Here is a 17,250-nt window from a genome sequence, read left to right as displayed (position 1 = left end):
AGTCCAAATACAGGACCACATTTAAATAATGTAGTAATGACCAGAATTATTCACTTTTTCTCTCTCATTTTTTCAGGAGCAGTGCTTGAAAGCAGATGAAATGTGCCCAGAAGGGTTCTATGTTGAATACATAGGACCTCAGGAAGAAGGCCCTCTGAGAAGTTTGACTGGAAAATCAGTGAGTTCTTATTTTATCACTTAAATTAGTTTGATTCAGTTATTTGTTTATGATTAAACAGTGTCAAAATGTTTCTGTTTATGTTTTCATTATTTTTTAAAATATTTTTTTCTTTATTTTGAAACTGTCCAGAATTTTTGTGTTTAGTAATGTTTGTAAGTTTTTATGTATATACCAACTGTTTTTAGTATTCATGTCTTGTCCTACTATCAGACCCTCTTTGAGGTTTGGAGAGGTCTGGGCCACTACTCTCTTTTGAGGTCCTTGGCTATAATAAAAATGATGACATATAAAAACAAAACAAGACAATCAAAGCCCTAAAGAAAAGTGAAACATAATTTCAGTATTTTTTCATATAACGTATATATTAATTAACCATATTTAATAGTTAGTAAGAAACAAATCACAACACTTAACAGATTCAGAAATGTAATACGTTTATAGATTTGAGGTCCCCTTTGAGCATGAGGCCTGGACCATATGTCCCCCCCCTCCCGACCTGCTATTAAAGTATACAGTAATGTTAAACAAGTTATGTGTAACAATAAAAACATACTATTAGTATATTCAAGATTTTAAACATGTCTTTGATTAAATTTTGTATAATTGGCCATGCAAATGTATTTAAAAATGGAAAGAAGACCATACATTAAAACATATTGGAAATAACTGAATAACGTTTTCTTTACTTTTATTATAAATGGAAATATGTGTATAGTGTCTGTTGTGTGTGAGAAGTAAATATTCTGTTGTGTACTTAAGATAGATATGTGTTATACATAAAAAATACATTGTGTATAGTGTCTGTTGTGTGTGAGAAGTAAATATTGTGTTGTGTACTTAAGATAGATATGTGTTATACATAAAAATACATTGTGTATCAAGTATTTTCAAATTGGTTAGAAAGTATTATGATATATCAAAACTTGTATTAATTCTTTTGGAATACATTATTGTTACTTATGAAGAAATCTCATGATAAGTTGGCAATAGAAAATCAAATGTAACTCATTATTATCTAGTAATTTAGTGTTTTATATATTTCATGAGTCAATTGTCGGGTTCTGTTCTGCTTTTATATTTGCTTCACCAAGCATGTACAGTAAGTGATATATCCGTTGCTTTTGCAACTAAATAACACAATATGTCTGCTTATTTTCCTGAAGGTAGTGTACTTGAGCTGACATAAACAACAGGGGTTCTTATAATATAAATGATTTTTATAGGTTTGTCGAAAATGCCATCAACAGTGTAAGAACTGTAATGGTTATGGAGTCCACGTGTCAGTGTGTGAATGTATCCATTACAGTTCAGGTGAACAGTGTGAATCGCAATGTCCTCGAGACCATTATCCAGACGACATCAACCATCTTTGTGGTAAATGCGCAGATGAATGTCGAGGCTGCTATGGGCCTACTGTTAGTCACTGCCATGCTTGTCGTAACTATAGAGTCTACCTGAGTGAAAACCAAACTGTGGTAAGCTGCTTGTTCTATTGGGATTCACTTTACATCAATTTATTTCTGCACTAAATTTCCCTATGTACAGAAAGGTATAGTTACAAGTATCAGACAATACAGCTTTGTAAGAATACACAATATTTTCTTTGTTTTAAAGCTACTTTTGGTATATAGAACAAGCATGTTTCTTAGGCTTTTTATAACTTACATGTAGTTGAGTAGCATGTTTCTTAGGCTTTTTATAACTTACATGTAGTTGAGTAGCATGTTTCTTAGGCCTTTTATAACTTACATGTAGTTGAGTAGCATGTTTCTTAGGCCTTTTATAACTTAGATGTAGTTGAGTAGCATGTTTCCTCGGTTTTTAATAACTTACATGTATAGTTGAGTAGCATGTTTCCCAGGGCTCAAGATGTTTAGAAGAGATTGAAGTTTTAGTCTTAGAACTTTGTGCTCACTGATTGAAAAGCTGAATTTCAAAATATTTGAACTAAATCTACACATACATTTATTTATGTGTGTGTGTGTGTGTGTGCGTGTATAAAAGCAATTTTATAACTGAAATGCAAACTATTAAGTAAGATTTCCCTGCAACCAAAAAAAATATAGAAATTTTTTTGCTGATTTATAAAATGAGGCATCTGTTTATGTTTTAATGCTGCTGAACAGTCATAGTTACAAGTCATGAACCTTTCTTACAGTTCAACTGCACAGCTTCTTGTCCACCTGAGAAACCTATCAAGGTTTTCGATGATAACATGGAGGACCCTTATTGCTCGACGGAGGACCCAGCAGCTGTAGGAGTGCATGGAGTGTAAGAATTATTGATTATTTTAACAGTCACATTAACTAAAAATATAAAGCCCACCCATGTCCCAAAGATTATAAGATCATTCATCCATTGCTTGTAATAAGAGATTATTTTTAAAGGTGAAACATTTCATTTCACATTGTATATGTTAACCTTATTTTTGATATATTTGTGTCAATACATCTTACAGAGAAGAAAACCGAATAGGAGCCATACTTGGTGGTTCCATTGGATGTGTTGTCCTCTTGGGTATTTTTGTAGCTTTGGTCAGCTACCACTGGTTACAACGAGCCCGAACTAAAGAGAACACGGTCAAAATGACCATGGTATGTATTTGGATAAAATTTATTTGCTGTTTTATTTATTTATTATGATTCGAGCTCTAACTAGTGTTTTTCCACTGAAACCTTAAAACACACTGAAACATTTTTTGATTACGTTTACCATCTGTTAAAAGTACAATAATGTATGGGAAATGTTATATGTCTGTGATCATATACGGTATCAGCTTTTTTATCCAGTAGCCGCTAGACCTGACAGTGATGAAAAGGTTGAACTTCTGGTTATAAAAGTGTATGACACCTTGTTAATCTTCTAAAGTACAGTATTTCTATGTCATCTATAAGAATAACAGTTTTAAAAACTTTAAACTGTATAAAACATAAGTACAGTGTTTTAAATGTAAATTAAGGTACATCCAACTAACAGCTGAAGCTTGCCAGCGAGAAGAAACATAAACCCTATTGCTCAATAGTGTGGCTAAGCTACAGTGATCACTTGTATTTGGAAATACTGAAATTGCTTTATACACAGTTGACAGGTTACATACATTTTCTTTGTATAGTTTTAACTTTATATAACAGATTGCCATGGATGTAGTCATGTGGTTCGACTCTGAACCAGTTAAAAATAAATTTGTTTAATTCCATGTTTATACAATCATGGGCTAAGCACACAAGCCACTAGCTTGAGGAAGTTTACTTTTGAAATAGAGAAATTCACTCGGAGACTGTTTAATACAAGCACATAATAACTTGTAATACTAGGTATTCATATATTCTTCTACATCAAAGTTCTTAAAACTTTCTTGAAACAATCAGACATAAAAATGATTGAAGTCTTAGTTGTGAACAGTGATTTGACAATTTGTTTATAACTTCTATTATATTCATTATCATCAAAACAACAGTGAATAAGTTATAAACCAACTTAGTCCAAAATATCTTTTCAGACATAACTTTTCATATACATGTACAATAATATGTTCCTTATTAAATCTATTACATTTTCAATTGATTCTCTCATCATGGTCAAACATTTTTGCACGTTACAAGGTTTTAGTGGGTTACATTTTAAGATTAATTAAACTACTACTTTCTTTTCATGCACATTACAAGGTTTTAGTGGATTACATTTTAAAATTAATTAAACTACCATCTTCTTTTCATGCACGTTACAAGGTTTTAGTGGATTACATTTTAAAATTAATTAAACTACCGTCTTCTTTTCATGATATATTAATAAATGTAGAATAAAAATGTAGCTAATAATCTATATTTTTAATAGTGTATAAGTTTTAAGTTCTTAGTTTTATAAGGAAATATTTTTAAAAAATCTTGAATTTCCTCTAATTTGAGAATTGTGACATGTATAATTTTTGTCGCCTTCAATCTCAGTTGGTCAGAGTCACGATATAGACAACAAACCTCAGTTGTTAAGTCCTTTTTTTTCACAAACTGTGCATCGTTCTCTCTAGCATTCAATACTATATTATATGTTAAATTGTTTGAGGCACAGTCAGTCTATGGTAATGCAGATAATATGGACCAGGTGAAGAAGTGTTTTAATTTCCCAAATCACACTGTCTAATTCTAGTTAATTAGCACAGTTAGTATGATTGCAGTTTCAAAGTAAGTTTCAAACTCTCACTTCTTCTAATGATTATTTCTGTTTGACTGGTGCTGACATGGACACTGATAAAACCAAAAGTATAACTACTTGAGTTTGGTTGGCAGTGGATTACTCCTTGTCAGTCATTCATTGATGTGTGTGTGTGTGTAGATGACTGACTCAGAATGCTTCAATACAGCTGCTTAAATCCACGTGTTACTTCTTCTCAAAGTTCCATTGTTTCTTTTTAATAATATTATTTCCTTTAGCTCTGGTGTCTAATATCATAAACATTTGTTGATTTCGCTGTTTAAATTGCATCTGTTCAGCACTGATAAGCAGGATCACCAGTTTGAAGTTAGTGGTAAAAATGATTTAAGTACACTGTGATAATGTTTTAAGTACTTGGTAAGAAATTTCTGTAAAAATTTATATTATTTTACTGTATGATTCTCCTCTAGCGAATGAGTGGATTTGAAGACAATGAACCTCTCAAGCCTTCTAACATTAAACCCAACCTTGCTAAGCTGAGAATTGTGAAAGAAGCTGAGCTGAGAAAGGGAGGAATTCTAGGATATGGAGCTTTTGGCACTGTGTACAAGGTACGATACCAAGTCTGATGAATGTGAATCCATGGTCAGAAAAGACCCCGACTTCTAAACATACTTAAAGTAAAATTCAATCTGTTACATAATGAAGACTTGTATCAAATTAAAATTATTTATTAGTGACTTTTAATGAATATTGTTAATAAAGTTAATTTTGAACAGGGTGTTTGGGTTCCGGAAGGAGAAAATATCAAGATACCAGTAGCTATCAAAGTCCTCAGAGAAGGCACAGGGCCATCGACAAACAAGGAGTTTCTTGAGGTAAAAATACATTTGATGTTGGTTTTATTTAGCAAAGTTTATAAGTTGGTTGTCTAGTTTTTATATGTATATATTTTTTTTAACTGAAAATTGAAACATCAGTCACAGATGTTTCCTTCTCCAGTTCAACCAAAAATGTATTTTATATCTCGTCTTATTTCCTGACTGTGGTTAGTTTGTCAAGCACTGAAGATGATTTATAAATCACTTATTTCAGTTTGGTTTTCACCCTCCAGTGGCTCAGGTTCCTGTACCCGTGGTGGGTACAATACAGATGACATATTCTGTATGTTCTCTAAACATACTCTTGTGGTTAACAACAAACAATTCATTGGATCTGAATTAAGTTTTTGTACTAATGTATGTTACTTTTAAGGTTTTGAACAATTATTTTTATTATATTTACAGTTTGTTCCAGTACAGTTTCACTAGATATGTTATTAAATATGCAGTTTGTTTGTTCCAGTGTAGTTTCACTCTGTTTTATATTCTGTACAAACTTTTTTCCCTTCAGGAGGCTTATATAATGGCTAGTGTTGACCACCCTAATCTCTTGAAACTATTGGCTGTCTGCATGACATCACAGTTGATGCTGGTAACACAGTTAATGCCACTAGGTTGTCTTCTGGACTATGTCAGAAACAACAAGGATAAGATTGGCTCCAAACCTCTGTTAAACTGGTGTACGCAGATCGCTCGAGTAAGTAGGTTTGATGAATGTATTTCACACAGAAATTTATGAATATCTTAAGGAGTAGTAGTTTAGTAATACCAGTACACCCGAGTATGACCCTTTATGTATTCACTGTCTGTATTTTCAGTGGGAGTACCCTACTTTATAAGTTAACATTTTAAGAATGATGTTGTTCATTTATTATTTTTAAAAGGAACATTAATACATTTGAGAGTAACTTGTTTGTTAACATTTAAAGTTGTATTCAGTTATATCAATCAGTATTGTCCTGTGTGTTTTGGTAAAATCCTAGAATGATTACTTATTAATGTTACCCAGTGGTTTTAATGTTTTAAATAGCTTTGTTTTATCGGCTTTTCTTTATTCAATTATGATGATTGTCTATTTGTAGTGTTTTTAACTGAATTGTCTGTTGAGGTTTTAAATAATTTAACATTTCATGTGTTTTGTTGTTGTTGTTGTTGTTTATAAGTACAATTTGAGTATTTCATCCATTATTTAAATATTTTCACTTAGGCTATGGCATACCTTGAGGAGAAAAGAATGGTTCATCGTGACCTAGCACTTAGGAATGTCTTGTGTACGTATTTTATGTTTTAAGTATGATAATATTACACTTTTTGTGAATACATAAGTACATGAATATATACTGTGTATTTAAAAATTGTACGCTACCTTTCTAAACAGAACTTTTTATTATACGAGTCACTCCAGTAAAAAAATGAGCTTTGTCCTTTCATGGATTGTATAGGTAGAATGTTCTTGAGGAACATGCTGTAATGGGTAGCACCTGACTGTTGTAGAAAGACATTAGTAATAATGTTATTAAGAGACTGTTATGTTGAAGCTTTAATATTGTGTATTATTTAACCAGTGCAAACACCAGGCTGTGTTAAAATAACTGACTTTGGGCTGGCAAAACTTCTGGATATCAATGAAGAAGAATACAAAGCTGCTGGAGGAAAGGTAATTTTACTGTTTCAGAAATCTTATATTCAATTTTATTGAACTCAAATAAAAGTAATGTAATATAAATAACTTTTAGATTTTATTTTTCCTGTTAGTTCTAGACTTAATGACGAAATTTCGTTTTATTTGTGTTAAAATGTATGGTTGTTTTTACTATACATCACTTCTGTTCATATTAGTAGTTGTATTTAATACTGTAATAGTTATATTGGTTTCATCTTTACAGATGCCAATAAAGTGGCTTGCTTTAGAATGCATTCAACATCGAATATTTACTCACAAAAGTGATGTCTGGGCATTTGGTGAGTATTTCTAATCAAATTTTAATAAATAATGGAACAGTTAACTCGTAACCTTATCCTTAAGAAACCTACTCTGCTGAGAGTTATTCATACTTTATAAAGTTGATTTGTTTTAAGACTCATAGCTACTTCAGGGACTTTTTTCTTTATCATCTGTTTTTTTTTTTATTTATTTAACTTCTCTCTTATGACTACGATTAATATTACCTGACACCACAGTATCCTTTATAACATGTTTCTCTGAATGGAAGTACGTCTTTACAATCCATCACAGTGTCTGTATCTAGACACAGAAACTTGTAACAGCTCCATCAGGGGATCTAACATTTATGATTTTAAATGAAACTATCATAAATGTAGCTTAACATTTGTACTTAGGAGACTGGACTTTTGACTCGTGGCTAAGAGACTGTGAAGTTTTTTATTTGTAGTTAGGAGACTGTGAACTTTTTTTACTTGTGGTTAGGAACTTTTGACTCATGACTAGGAGACTGTTAACTGTTAATTTGTGTATATTTAACAGGTCTAAAGCCTTAGTTACTATCTTGTTAATTATGCGAGGAGTTATGTCCGGTTTCACCATAGCTCTTGTGGATATTTTTTTGTTATGTAACCATAGCCTGGAACTTACAGATGAGAATGATACTCTTAAATGGTTGAATCTGCCCTAAACCTTTTTTCTTTTGTTAAAAACACTGAAGGTCCCTTTCTTCAAAATGTATTGTCTTTTTGTTGTAGATTGTTTAATAATCTTGTGTTACGAGTATCTTTGACATATGCTGCAACCGTAATACTATTCGTTGTAACGTTGCACTGTTGTACTAGTTCTGAACAAAATCTGTATGTTGTTCTTAGCTTCACATGCACTAATGCTCCACTGTATTAACATATACAAGTCGTATATGAGGTGTAAGTAACCTTTTATATGAGAAATTAAGTGTCTTGTATGGAGAGTTAAAGATTTCTCTGAATTTATAATTTAAACTCTAAGGTACTAGTATGGAATGCATATGAACTCCAGTCATATAATAATGGCTTCCTATCTTCTAACTTTGTAAATTAATATTTTTTTTCTGCATAAACTTGAATTGGGAAGAAATATTCAAATACATTTATCTACTTTGTTTGTAATAGTTTGAAATAACTCGGGGAACTTAAGTACATGGAGATATTAAGCAAGTACTTTAGGATTAACAAAATATATAAGTAACAAAAATTTGGTTCATACACAGGTGTAACTGTGTGGGAATTATTGACGTACGGTGGTCGACCCTATGAGAATATTCCTGCTAGAGAAGTTCCTGACCTCCTTGAAAAGGGAGAGCGTTTGCCACAACCGACCATCTGTACCATTGATGTATATATGATAATGATAAAATGTAAGTTTCAAAATGTGATTAATGAAAATATTTTACTGTCTAAACACAGAATTCACTCTAAAGTTGAGATATATGTTCAACCTTATTTTAGAACTGACTTAGAAAGTGTAGAAGTAGACAAATTGTATTTTAAAATCCAACTTCCAAATTTTAACATTAAAACTTCATAAAGCAAATATTAACCACGTTTTCTTAAATTTGAAGTACATGTATTTTCAGAAATGTATTGTTTAGGTGTTTCAGGGTTTGTTTAATTGTTCAGTTCTCTCCCTCCCACACACGCACGCACACACGCAGAAATTTCAGAGTTCTTTTGTTTACATTAGAAAGACTTTGAAAACTGTTATAAGTACCTTCTGTCATTTCATTGTCTACACAAAAATAGTAGAATGATTAAAGATATCAAAATGTGGCATAATTTATCGTTGACATACTAGAGAAATGAGAAATTACAGGAACTGAAATATTACATTAGAATAACTCATCTTTTATCTTTCTAAAGAATGTTACTTAAGTACGTTAAAGTGATTTATATTTTACTTTGTTTTCATTTTTATGTCATGTTTTTTCTAAGATATTTCAGATTTTCCTTTGTTATAAGATATTAACATACAGGAATATACCATTATTCAGATTTTATTTATTGTGCCACTTGATGTTACCCGATGAAACTTTTTATTAGTCAGGTTTTATTAACATAACATAATGTTTAGGGACAACAAATGACCTGTTGATCCATTTAGGCTGTCCCCTGCTTTAAACTAAATCAAACTATTAAATAAATAAATTGAAAACGAAATCTTAAATCCAGACCTTATCACTCGATTCCAAGCACCATTCTAGTAACCCTTTCAAACACTTTAAAAGTCTTTCCTGAGGTAAGGAAACCAAGATTGAGCACAGTATTCCAAATGTGGCTTAATCAATGACCTGTACAAAGAAATTATAACATATTTAAACTTGTAGATACAACCTAAAATCCTGTTTGTCCTACCACTAGCAACAACACAATGCTTGACTGATCAACTGTTACACCAATATCTCTTTCCTTCATGCATTGTTAAGGTTATTCCCATTCAAATTAAGATAATTGACATGTATTTAATGTGATTATAACACACTTGCTGTTTGTTTTCTAAATTGATTAAGTGATCAAAATCCTTTTGTAAATCATCAGCAGCATCCTCCAGTGACACCCAAAATATTTGTCGCATGATTTTTATGAAGCTTTTCATTATTCAGTTTATATTGTGTCACACAATGTTATTCAATGAGGGTTTCTCTTTTGTTAGGTTTTGTTGTGTCACAAAATTTTATTTACTGAGGGTTTTTTCATTAGTCGAGTTTTATTGTGTCATAATGTTATTTAATAAGGGTTTTTCATTAGGTTTTATTGTGCCACACAATATTATATAATGAGGGTTTTACATTTGCCAGGTTTCATTGTGTCACATGTTAGTTGTAAGACTAACCATATGTCAGCCTTCAAGGTTAGTACAACCTGTACCAGTTTAAAGTAATGAACTTGTCATTGTTTTCACAGGCTGGATGTTAGACGCTGAATCTCGTCCCTCCTTCAAAGAATTATCTGACGAATTTGCTAAAATGGCCAGAGACCCAGGCAGGTACCTGTTTGTCTCGGGAGACAAGTTGATGCGACTGCCAAGCTACACACCTCAAGATGAAAAAGAATTGATCCGTACACTGAGCATGCCCATAGAGGGTCCAGAAGTTATCATGGATGCTGAAGAATATTTACAGCCCAAACTACAACAAAGCAACTCTGATACTCCACCACTCACCCCAGTCAAGGTACACACAACACAATCTGGGTGCCTATGTGTATCAAATTTCACCTTTTGGCTAGCTTACTGGTTACAAGTTTCATTTTTTACATTAATGTGCATTAAACATGTTTATTTTAGTGTCTCAGCTAGGACTAATTTTAACTGCTACATACCTCCCTCCCTCTAGGCTTCATATGTAAGTTGGTCATAATGTTAGTTCCTATTGAATAAGATTAAAACTAAAAGTTATTTATTTTCCATGACCAGAAATTTATGGAAGACCGAGGCTACGACAGTGACCCAGTACCAAACCCAAACAGTCGGTCATCACAGACGAGGAACAACAGACCAGACTGCAAGTACGCTCACCTGGAAGCAGCTATTACAAATTCCCCTAACAACCGTGTGAGAGAAAACAGTGTTAACTCTGGTCGATACTGTTCAGATCCTCTCTCAGTATATGGGAAAGGTAAATTACATCAGAACACTAATCACTTTGTAAGAATTTATATTTTGATATCCAGTGTTTCGAAGAGAGATAATTTGAAAAAGTCATATTTTAAGAGTAATCTGTAATATTTAGCTCAGTCTAGTTTCTCATGTGTCTTTACATATGTGTGGGTGTGAACATTACATTTTGGTACATGTAGTTTGGAGGATAACACTAATAGTTTAATAAATTAACTCATTTTCGAGAACTTCTGAAGAACTATGAACACTTTCCAAATATGTTTAGAAACATCACTACATGATATATGTGTAAAAGTAAGTGAGTTACCATAGGTTACTTTTTGTTATTCCAGATGAAGAGGGTGATGACGACGATGCTTTCATACATAATAGTGCTACACTACCAAAAGGCATCAAACAGGATCTTCAACTAGAGCTTCCAGTGGATGAAGATAATTATCTGATGCCTTCTTCTCGGCCATGTGGCCACACAGGAGCATATATGGACTTGATTGGTGACACCAAAATAACAGGCAAGTTTTTTGCTTGTATTTTAACATGTTAATTTTAGAAAACTACATATCAGTATGGAAGAGTTATAGGGTTTCTGGTTGTTGTTGTATTTTTACTAACTAACTGTTATATATTTAAAACTAACCCTACTTTGCATTGGAAATTTCTTGTTTAATATTTACTTCTTGTAACTAGATTTATGAAAACTTAAACATTTTGGTTCAAGTCCAAAGTGGTTTAAGGAATTTCACTTTATGATGTCTAGGAATTTGAGTACGGGTTGGATATAGATTTTCTAAAAAAATTACAATTAAGCATTCAGTTGGAACAATGTATAGCTACATCTTACCAGTTTATTATTTTGAAAATTATGTTTATGAAAACCCACATGCTGACATTTAATAAGTACTGTTTGAATACTGAAATGAGTATAGAACATTAAACTTATTTTTCTCAAACACAAACTTCCATCAATACACTTACTTCTGTAAAGTGTATCATGTATAAAAGTGATACTAAGTTATTATACGTGTTCTCAAGACAGTAAGTACCCCAGAACCTAAGAGTAAGAAGGTTCAAATAAAACTATTTGGCCTAACAGAAGCGTGATTTTACTTTTGCTCATCCAACATGTATTACTGATAATTTTAAATATTTATCTTACAAATTTTACTAATTTGAGAACAATTCACTTTTTATGCTTTCAACGTCTTGCAAGATATTAAAACAAACAAAAAGAGAAGTAATATGAAACGATTTATTTAGTTTAAAGAAACATGAAATGATTTAAGTTCACCATTTAAGAGGCGTAGGTTTGTTTATACCGTGTCCATTGTGGAAAAACAACAGAGTTGAAAATGTACGTCTTAGCTGATTAATTTGAATTCATTACTTTTATATTGGATGTGTGTCATTATCATTTTTATATTTTACAGATCCAGGAGCTATGAGGCCACGAGATTATTCTCGTTATGTGCCAGACTTTGTGCCAGTGAACGGGCAGCCAAATGGGCTGGACAATCTGGAATATCACCTGATGAATCGTGACCATGATTATGTCAACACACAGCCACGTAAAAATACCAGCAGCGAGGAAGACAGCGACGATCACGAGTTCTTCAACGACTACGATCGACTGAGACGAGAGCTTCAGCCCCTGAACACCAGAAGAAGTGAAACAACTGTTTGAGTTTGTTCATTAGGCATTGAAACGAGCACAATTTACTTACTTTCGTTTATCCAAGTTCAAGCCAAAGTTTCAGTGCTTACATGTTCCATGCCTGTTGCCAGTTTTCCATTTGAAAGTTCTTCCAGCAGATGTATCAAATTACATTAGTTACAGGGTTGGAAACGAAAAGGCAGAAAATCCCTTGTGTATTTCACAACAAGTGTCAAAATATGGAATTCACAAAAGTAAATATAAATAATGGATATGTGTATATAGATTTACCATTTGCACCCATGTGTGTAAAGATAAAAATTCAAACTTTTTACATAAGGACTACCTGTTCTAATGCAATTTTGGTAGCCATTCTGATATTTATGCATGAAAATTCATGTGCCTTGTTGTTCTTTTCTGTTATGTTTAATCTCAGTGTTGTGTTTACAATTAGAGCACGTTTTCTTCGCTTTAGGATAAATGTTTATAGCATAAGATAAGTATGTTATGTTTTGTTTTATAAAAAAGAAAACCCCACCACAAGCAGATGTAAAGTGTTTGACATTTCCAGGTATTTACTCAGTATTATCTGTAAAAATGTATGGTTGAATGAGTGATCAGTTCTGTGCCATATATGTACAGAAATAGCATGCACATAGAATAGTGTTTGTTTTTTTTACGTTTAGTCAAGTGCAGAAGAACAAGAGACAACGCTTAACACTTAAACATGACCAAAATTTGCAAGTTTCACACATTCCACATGCAGTATCTGATAGTAGAAATAAATTCAGATGAAAAAATGTTTCATAGATAAAGTTTTCTTTCTCGTGTAATTATTGTACATATTGTTTCTTTACTGATGTTTACATGGGGGGGAGGAACTAGTAAATATTTACTGTTTTCTATTCTTAAGATAAAATTTGACAACGAAAGCTCTTAAAAACCACATTCTGCAACCAATCTAGGAAGGTTTTCAAAGGATAATTTTACAAGAAAATCATGTAATTTTGTTTATATTTTATTAAATAACTATAACAATACGTGATAATTTTACTAAAACGTTCCAACACTGCTAATGTTCAGCCAAAGTTGTAGTTTCAATAAACTTGTGAATTGCTGGAAGCAATTGGATTTGGTGGCACAACATGTCGGTGACACCAATGAGTGTGCCATTTAAATTCCTGTTCTTTATGATATTGACTTCACAAATAATTTTGTAAGCGATGAATTGTGAAAAACCAAACATTCCAGTCATGATAGGTAGTCAAGTACCACGAGTTTTGAACACTGTAATTGTCGATCCCACCCACACTAGAAACAAAACCTGATTTCCATTTTTGTAATGAAGTTTTACTTGTATACAAAGATCTCCAGGAATCATTTTGTGAAAGTTTTGTTATTATCAACAGAGTGAACTGATATATATTGTATCTTTACTCCTATTATATGCAAGTCTGCATCAGTGTGTTCTTTTCCTTCAGGCTTCATATCATTTCCATACATCTATTTGTGTTAGCTCAGTCACATAAAAATGCCATTTAGAATTAATTTCATTTTCTGAAACCATAACTACATAAATTATAAGATTAGATAGTTGCAACAACATTTATTATAAAGTCATTCCTTTTTCTCTGTGGTTTTTTTAAAGCATTTTATGAAATATACTAAGATTATTTGAGCATTTATATAATAATGGTGTTTTCCATATAAGCTACCGTGGACCAATTTTAAGGAACTTTGGACTAAGTTTTCCCAGTTCTTGTGGTAAAAATTCAAGTTATGATACAGAGCTTCATGTTAGTGTTAGTAAGTGTTGTTAACTAAATGTGTTGTATTTAGGCTTATCATAACTTACGTTCGTTCATGTTTGTCACACCGTTATGTTTTTATCTACTCGTCTACTGAAATTTTTCTCAAACTGAAAGATGCAATTTGTAAATGATTTATTTTTAAATGTGGGTTTTGATATATATATATATATACATTTTTTTCTTTTTATTAATAAACTGTACTAAACAAGAACACAGAAAATTCTGCACTTATAACCAATCATTTTAAAACAGTTTCCTGGATCACTGCAAAGTGTTTTCAGATGTCCATGATATGACCCAAAGTTTCATCCAATTTGAAAGGTGACCTCATCTGTTCCTGATGAAGAAGAGACGTAATAGTTAAACTTGCCTTTTGTTTCTCTACTTGTACTGTAAGAACTGTTACAAACAACGTTTACATCAAGCGAAGTTTTGAATTACCATTTCTACAGGTTTTACACTGATATCACTCATACTTGTTAAATCATAACTTGCCTTTTGTTTCTCTACTTGTTTCTCTACTTGTACTGTAAGAACTGTTACAAACAACGTTTACATCAAGCGAAGTTTTGAATTACCATTTCTACAGGTTTTACACTGATATCACTCATACTTGTTAAATCATAACTTGCCTTTTGTTTCTCTACTTGTACTGTAAGAACTGTTACAAACAACGTTTACATCAAGCGAAGTTTTGAATTACCATTTCTACAGGTTTTACACTGATATCACTCATACTTGTTAAATCATAACTTGCCTTTTGTTTCTCTACTTGTACTGTAAGAACTGTTACAAACAACGTTTACATCAAGCTAAGTTTTGAATTACCATTTCTACAGGTTTTACACTGATATCACTCATACTTGTTAAATCATAACTTGCCTTTTGTTTCTCTACTTGTACTGTAAGAACTGTTACAAACAACGTTTACATCAAGCGAAGTTTTGAATTACCATTTCTAGAGGTTTTACACTGATATCACTCATACTTGTTAAATCATAACTTGCCTTTTGTTTCTCTACTTGTACTGTAAGAACTGTTACAAACAACGTTTACATCAAGCGAAGTTTTGAATTACCATTTCTAGAGGTTTTACACTGATATCACTCATACTTGTTAAATCATAACTTGCCTTTTGTTTCTCTACTTGTACTGTAAGAACTGTTACAAACAACGTTTACATCAAGCGAAGTTTTGAATTACCATTTCTAGAGGTTTTACACTGATATCACTCATACTTGTTAAATCATAACTTGCCTTTTGTTTCTCTACTTGTACTGTAAGAACTGTTACAAACAACGTTTACATCAAGCGAAGTTTTGAATTACCATTTCTAGAGGTTTTACACTGATATCACTCATACTTGTTAAATCATAACTTGCCTTTTGTTTCTCTACTTGTACTGTAAGAACTGTTACAAACAACGTTTACATCAAGCGAAGTTTTGAATTACCATTTCTACAGGTTTTACACTGATATCACTCATACTTGTTAAATCATAACTTGCCTTTTGTTTCTCTACTTGTACTGTAAGAACTGTTACAAACAACGTTTACATCAAGCGAAGTTTTGAATTACCATTTCTAGAGGTTTTACACTGATATCACTCATACTTGTTAAATCATTCTAATGCAGTTAAGAGACTTGTAAGAAAATTATTTTTTTAAATTGGTAAAATCTATTTTGTTTATTTTTTCACTGTACATTTCATTGGCCCATTACACTGGCATGACTACTTAAAAACAACTCATGCAGAAGTTAAACAGGGACCAGTTTACCACTTGTGAACAGGGTGAGAATAAAACCTAAAGTACCTTAAGTATCATGATGTTTTAAAAACAGTCGTAGGGTTGTGGTTGTATATTTTTTATTGAGATGTAATATTTTGTGTATTATGGCAATAAAGCCTTTTTCTAATTAATTACATATTTTTTTTCTTTCTTCTGGTTCTGTATTGGCTTATGAAATGACACAGTTGGATGTTGTGTAGATGACTGTAAAACCTTGTTAACAAAAGAAATCATGTATTCATTATTTTTCACAGATGTTTAATTACTTTGAGAAAATCTAGTGTAAAACTAATCCAGGACCTGGAAGAAGCAGAGTGGAGAAATATAATTGTGAATTTAAATATTCATCTAAATGTAAATACATTTAGTAATCGCTGCTCTCCATAATATCTACCCATGGATAATGCACAAGTGTGGAATGTAGGACACTATACATAAAACCCCACTGAACAGTGATATATCTATGAACTTTCAACAACAGTATAAACTGGGTTTGAATACACATAGTGAACAGCACAATACTCCATTGTGCAGCTTTGTGCTTAACAAACTGTCCATAATTTCTACTTTGTCAACAGTTAGACAACATTTAATGTAATTTACTCATGTTTTTTTTTTTTTTTTTCACCGTGTTTATCTCAGTTCTCAGCCTATGAATAAATAGCCTAAGATAAACATTATTGGGACAAGTTGTAAGTTGTCTTGCTGTAAACTTGTAGTTGTTTGATAAAGATTCTCTTGGTTTTTATATGTTTTGGAATCCAGTTGCTGATTATGATCATTAACTGAGCATTAAGAAAGAATAGTTGATGAGATATATACCTGGAGCTTCATTAAGAAAGAATAGTTGATGAGATATATACCTGGAGCTTCATTAAGAAAGAATAGTTGATGAGATGTATACCTGGAGCTTCATTAAGAAAGAACAGTTGCTGAGATGTATACCTGGAGCTTCATTAAGAAAGAATAGTTGCTGAGATATATACCTGGAGCTTCATTAAGAAAGAATAGTTGCTGAGATATATACCTGGAGCTTCATTAAGAAAGAATAGTTGATGATATATATACCTGGAGTTTCATTAAGAAAGAATAGTTGATGAGATATATACCTGGAGTTTCATTAAGAAAGAATAGTTGATGAGATATATACCTGGAGCTTCATTAAGAAAGAATAGTTGATGAGATGTA

The 17,250-nt window shown here is 32.0% G+C and overlaps 1 protein-coding gene across 2 annotated transcripts in view; it reads left to right on the top strand.

Annotated features, from left to right (window-relative positions):
* LOC143256433 (epidermal growth factor receptor-like) overlaps positions 1-16,193 on the top strand; it is a 150,534-nt gene extending 134,341 nt beyond the window's left edge. For both annotated transcript variants that reach the window (XM_076513662.1, XM_076513661.1), the window contains 15 exons: positions 77-178; positions 1,405-1,656; positions 2,340-2,452; positions 2,640-2,775; positions 4,801-4,941; positions 5,110-5,208; positions 5,723-5,908; positions 6,419-6,482; positions 6,777-6,868; positions 7,098-7,173; positions 8,406-8,552; positions 10,096-10,364; positions 10,607-10,808; positions 11,143-11,322; positions 12,238-16,193. In XM_076513662.1, coding sequence (XP_076369777.1) covers positions 77-178; positions 1,405-1,656; positions 2,340-2,452; positions 2,640-2,775; positions 4,801-4,941; positions 5,110-5,208; positions 5,723-5,908; positions 6,419-6,482; positions 6,777-6,868; positions 7,098-7,173; positions 8,406-8,552; positions 10,096-10,364; positions 10,607-10,808; positions 11,143-11,322; positions 12,238-12,491 — 2,313 coding nt within the window. In that variant the 3' untranslated portion in view covers positions 12,492-16,193. The remainder of the gene's footprint in view (positions 1-76; positions 179-1,404; positions 1,657-2,339; positions 2,453-2,639; positions 2,776-4,800; positions 4,942-5,109; positions 5,209-5,722; positions 5,909-6,418; positions 6,483-6,776; positions 6,869-7,097; positions 7,174-8,405; positions 8,553-10,095; positions 10,365-10,606; positions 10,809-11,142; positions 11,323-12,237) is intronic.
* The last annotated feature ends 1,057 nt before the right edge of the window (positions 16,194-17,250 follow it).

The sequence above is a fragment of the Tachypleus tridentatus genome, chromosome 7 (genome assembly GCF_004210375.1).
Source record: "Tachypleus tridentatus isolate NWPU-2018 chromosome 7, ASM421037v1, whole genome shotgun sequence".
Lineage (NCBI taxonomy): Eukaryota > Metazoa > Arthropoda > Merostomata > Xiphosura > Limulidae > Tachypleus > Tachypleus tridentatus.
This window is presented reverse-complemented; position numbering and strand designations above follow the sequence as displayed.